Genomic DNA, 5,835 nt, shown 5'->3' on the forward strand with positions numbered 1-5,835 from the left:
ATTCTTTGTTTCTGTTGCTTATGATTTTTTCTCGTGAAGGTCATTTGACAATGAATTCTACAATATAACCTATTAGGAGCTCCGCACAATTAAAGGAACAGGGAACAGAGAACAAAAAATAAGAATTTCAACCTATCAAGAACTGTGTATTCCACAATACATGATTCTTGATAGGTTGAAATTCTTATTGTCTGTTCTCTGTTCCCTGTTTCTTTTATTGTGCGGAGTCTCTTAGGACTGGAGTATGGTAATCGCAATTCGACGATATTTAGCAAGCCACAGTTTCGAAGCATAGGTAATTCCGATATATCCTACTACGTCACATCTATGAAAACTTAATTTGTCAAATATAATTTACTATATTTAAAGTAAATAACTATATCAATAAACTCTTTATATTGTTTACCACTAAAAAAACATTAAGAATTCAAAATACATATACTCAATTTTTATATTAGAAAAAATCTTTTTTTTGCATTTTTATATTTTACATATATCCATAAGATTGAGGAATATCGATTATTCTTAAGAGCGACTTATGAAAAATTTATAAATAATGCTTAGAAGTAAAACATACAATGATACAAAATAATTTATAAAATGTGTTCACAAAATTTCATAAAGGTATAAGAATAGTTTAAAGAAATAGAAATATTATTTATTATTTCGTACTTAGAATATCTGCATAGGATCGTATGCGTTTCTTACTTGATAGATAAGACAGTATTCCTCCAATTCCTGAAAATTATATGACATATAAATAAATAAGTATACAGAGATATATTTTTTACAATTAATGAATTTCAGTATTAAAAATGATCACGAGCGTATCCAGGATTTCTTTCGAGAGAGGTCTAATTGATTTAAATGATTTAAATCTGTTATCTCATAAACAGCCTTGTTTTGCGTTAATAATTGCTTTTTAATAGGATTTAGAATGTCTCCTCCTTATTTCCGAATTGAATACAAAAAATATTTGATTTTGGAAATTACACACACACACACACACACACACACACACACACACACACAATATTGTTCCTAAAGAAAATATAAGCAAGATACAGTTCTTAAAAACAAAATGTATATAGTTATGAATGGAATATTCATTAATATTTTAGCGCATATTCTGTTTATTGTTCAAAATAAGTTTCGCGAAAATTTTCTTTATCAGATATTGTCAAAACTTATCGGAAGTTTCACAAATTACTTACATGATTGTAAAGATGAGAAAAAATTATTTTTTGTGACAACAAAAAATTTACTCAGAATAAGAAATAAAATTTTAATTATACGTAATTAAAAATAAAAAATGAATAAAAATTTTCGGAGGAGTTTAAACTCTCGAGCCTTCCCACTGGATGTACCCATGAATCTGCTTGAATACAGTAGAACAGTTGGCATAAGTGGGGGTTCTATTAGTGATCTTGTCACTTTATACACAATATGATTACATTTTCTTAAGGAATTTCAATAAAAAGATATATTCTATTGTGTAATAAAACAGGAATAAAAAAGGTATAGAAGAAACATAAAGAATTAAAATTCAATGGCAATATATCAGTCTCATCATAAATTATAATATTTTATCTTGAAAAAGAAATAATAGAAAAAAGATATAATATACAGTTACCATTTTGTTATACATCTCCGCCATTTGCTTAATGTAGGATACGGTTGATGAATCCATATTGATTTTTAATTGCTTAATACATTTTTTTTCAAGATTTGACTCGCAGTATTTATCAGCTAATATCAAGAGCTCTAATATAACGAAAAATTCATTTTAGTTACGAATTAACCCTTCGGGGTCACACTTCTTAAAAATTCAGCAATGATCATACTAGAATCAAAACTTCCAAGTATATTTAACTGACTGCCATATTCAGTCTTTATTTTATAAAGTAAAAAAAATTGGTCAAATGCATTCTAGAGTCATTTTAAACTCAATATGACTACGAAAGATTAAAGAAAGTATCGATGTGTATTTAAGTAACACTCACCTATCATATTGTTTATATTTTCAAAGAAGACACAGCCTGTATATAAAAATTGAAAAAAATCTTTATACGCTTGATATGAGTGATCATCATATTTGATAATCCTGTTCCAAAAAAGATGTTAAAATATAACACAAATCAAATCTAAAAAATTTTTAATAAAAATTCTTTATAGTCTTTTCATAAATGATACCTTTTTCTGTTTTCCGATTCATTAAACTCGAACATGTTTTTAAAATATAAAGAACGCATTTTCAGAATGCTTTTATGAACGTAAATTGATTGCCCCTTGACTTGTATTGTAAGATCGCTCGTGCACTTCAAAGATAAAAAATAAGAATTGTTAAAAATAAATACAGGTAACAATTTATAAAAAGAGAAAGATTATTAGATTCATAAAAAATATGTTAAAAATTTATAGAGTATAAAAAGGAGAATTGAAGTAAATAATGCTGACATGCGATGTTAGTACATCTTCAACAAACGATGTTCTTGATGATGATTTTTAGCGTGTATCCAATCAATTGGAAATCCATTATAGTAGAAGCATAAGTAGAACAGAAAATGAGACTTACACAATCATCGAACGCTTCTCTTAAATCATCCAATAAAATTTTCTCTTCCTCTGTATATGTACGATCCTCTTTTAGCGAATGAAACGATGAGTTGTATCTGTCAAATATATTTGTATATTCACAGACAGCCAAATGCCTAATTCTTTTTCCATGTAAACAACCCTGTATGTAGACAAGTCCATCGTAACTAGATTTGAAAGCGCTTATAAATTTCATGGCGGCGATATCTGATACTTTTCTCACATTAGGTATAAGTATCTGTTAATCACAAGATTTTTTTCTTTATTATACATTTTTTAGTTTTCATCATCAATTAAATTATAAATTAACAAAAAACTCAACTTTGCAGGGGGAGATTAACTGTCTTACTTCGTTTTCATTAAAATTCAGTTGTCCATGCGTGTTTGTACCCCAGCCATAAACCTTTCCTTTATCAGTGAGTGCAAGGGTATGAACAAATCCTGCAGCTATTTTAACTGAAGTTTCACAAAATTAGACAAATATGATTATTTTAATTATAATATTATATTCATAAATCCACGATCCATCTATGCATCTTTATTTTTTATAAATAAGTTAAGAAGAGAAATAAATTACCTATTAATTTTTTTGAAAGTATGTTAGATGATTGTGCCAACCTTCCATAATGATTGCTATTAGTACACTCGTATACTTCGTCGTCATTAGTAATAAATATAAAAGAAGAGCTGCCGCAAGCAATAACTTTTAACTCTTCGAATCTTACTTCAGTATCAATTTTTCTCATGCTGAGGTCAATATGGCACTGATGGCATATTAAGTGGAAGTGATATAACTAAAAATTAAATAATCATGTTATATTTATAACCGATTCATGAATATAAATTATTATTATTGTTAAACTTGTATGATATTTTATATATATATATATATATGTATTCGCAACTTTACCTTTCCGTTATCAGTAAAAATGAAAATATCTTTATTGTTAACTGAGGATTGTACAATGCATGTATTAGTCCAATTAATCTCATCAGGCCATTGACTTATCTTAGTAATACGTCGATTTGGTAGAAATGTATCTTCTCTCAAGATTTGGCAGGTCCAAAGATATTTCTTTTACATAAAGATAGTGTTATCACATATTTTTCGCGCGCGTTGTATTATAGATATACAACTTAATATACTTAATTTAGTTGCAAAATTATAAAATATCGGAGAATAAAGTAATGCAGCATAAAAGCAAGCTAAAGATTAATAATGTATTCAATTATCTGCACTGCTACATATTATACAATTTATTGAACAAAATTTACACAAAATTTCTTTCAATTCTATCAATTTACTGAACTTATTGATAAAACATATAAATGTACAAGATTTGAATGTTATTTATTTGTGATTTAAATATTGTTTATTATGATATATTACAAAATTTAAAAATATTACAACATGACAACATTGTAAAAATATAAATGTTGTATTATGTACGTTAATTCATTTTTCTTATATACTAATCATTGTAACTATAGAGAATAAAGGTGTTTTTGATATCAACAATATTTATTTCAATTTTTATAAAAACGGAATTTATCTTATTTTTTAAAGGATTTTGTATTTTCATTTCTTTATATTCTATATATTATGAGATAAAAATATAATCTTTTTATATTCTCTGTTTAGGTCGACTTCTAAACACATAAGAAAACATTTAAAATGTATTGAATAACCATTTATATTGTTAAAATTCATACAAATGTCATATATTTGTTTGTAATAAATTTTTAATATACCTCTCCACTCTGAGTAACCAAAAACGAACAGCTAAGATTTTGCACTTCAGGATTGAAACCGTAGGTGTTAATAAAAAGCTTTACCCTTTTCCTGAATAGCGGAAATTTATCATGCCTAGAAAAATAATTAATAACAAAAATAATAAAACTATTCATGATTGTTTTGTACGGAAAGCAACAAATTAATATTATCGGAATATCTCTTATTTATCTGAAAAGTCGACAAATCTATTTAATATCATCACTTGAAAAATTATAACTTTTTATTCTTGGTCAAAATTCGTTTATTCAAAATTTTCTTTGTTCGAAATTTGGAATCTCACAGACAAAGTATTACTGAAAATCTATCATTTTACAGATCTCATCATGCAAACGATTGACAATTTTGTGAAATTATTTGTATGATTGTTTCAAATTTTAATGAAATTATAATATAATATTAATCTTAATAATAATTTTATTATTTATCATTATATCTCCTAATGTTTCGTAGACATATATATATATATATACAGGTCCGATAAGATTTGACAAAGCGCTCGTGTGTAAATAGAACGGAGTAAACGGAATCGAATCATCTTGTATCATTTTACAATTTTCGCAATTAACAAATTATTAATTATTAAAAATTGCCGAATATTTCTCATCAATAATTTTCTATTAAAATATTATGAACTTATGGAAAAATAGCAAGAGCCAAAAATTGTTTATTTTTTTCTTATAGAATTCTTTAAGAATTTTTTCAAAATTTGTATCAACTTTTCTGTACCGCATTTTTTTATACATATGTATATTGGCAGCTATTTTTATCGACATACGAAAATACGGTATTAAAAAGTTCCGATAAAATTCTCAGAGAAGAAAATAAACATTTGTCTCCTGCTATTTTTCTGTAACGTTGATAGTATTTGAATACAAAATTATTGAAAACCAATATTAAGTAATTTTTAATAATTAATATCTTGTGTTAACTATTTTTACAAAAATTTCAAAAAGTTAATGAACTTTTCGACAATTTATCTTACATATGAGCGTTTTGTCAAAATTCATCGGACACCCTGTATATAAATTTAGAACTATAATGTATATGCATCATTATTCTACAGTTACTCAGTAGCAATGTATGATATATTTCTTCAAAAATTACAACAAAAAGAAAAAAAGAATTCTAAACTTACCAATATTCGTGTTTATACAAATGGTTAGACATTTTATGTAGGTATATCTAAAAACTCGTATCGTAAATATCTAACGTCCGCAGAAAATATGATACAATAATCAAAATTTGTCAACATTAAATAGTACTGTGTATTATACAGGAACGCAATGTACGTGCTTCGAAGCGGAAGAAAGAAATCTTCTTCTTCTTATTAGTTAGTGGCTCCTGCCTTCGGAAGAAAGAAATAACTAAATGATTTTTTTTCTTTAAGGTGCCCTTTCACTGACGCTAAAACAGATTACATGAACATTACAGAAACAAAATTAACG

The 5,835-nt window shown here is 26.3% G+C and overlaps 1 protein-coding gene across 1 annotated transcript; it reads right to left on the reverse strand.

Annotated features, from left to right (window-relative positions):
* Positions 1-672: 672 nt before the first annotated feature.
* LOC108754403 (RCC1 and BTB domain-containing protein 1-like) lies at positions 673-5,557 on the reverse strand. The gene is made up of 10 exons (XM_018496652.1): positions 5,526-5,557; positions 4,348-4,462; positions 3,506-3,670; positions 3,173-3,389; positions 2,918-3,051; positions 2,577-2,833; positions 2,194-2,334; positions 2,004-2,104; positions 1,634-1,764; positions 673-738 (listed from the first exon to the last, which is right to left on the reverse strand). The coding sequence occupies exons 1-10, from the start codon at positions 5,555-5,557 to the stop codon at positions 673-675; spliced, it is 1,359 nt and encodes a 452-aa protein (XP_018352154.1).
* Between the last annotated feature and the right edge of the window lie 278 nt (positions 5,558-5,835).

This window comes from Trachymyrmex septentrionalis, unplaced genomic scaffold (assembly GCF_001594115.1).
Source record: "Trachymyrmex septentrionalis isolate Tsep2-gDNA-1 unplaced genomic scaffold, Tsep1.0 scaffold8, whole genome shotgun sequence".
NCBI classification, from domain to species: Eukaryota; Metazoa; Arthropoda; class Insecta; order Hymenoptera; family Formicidae; genus Trachymyrmex; species Trachymyrmex septentrionalis.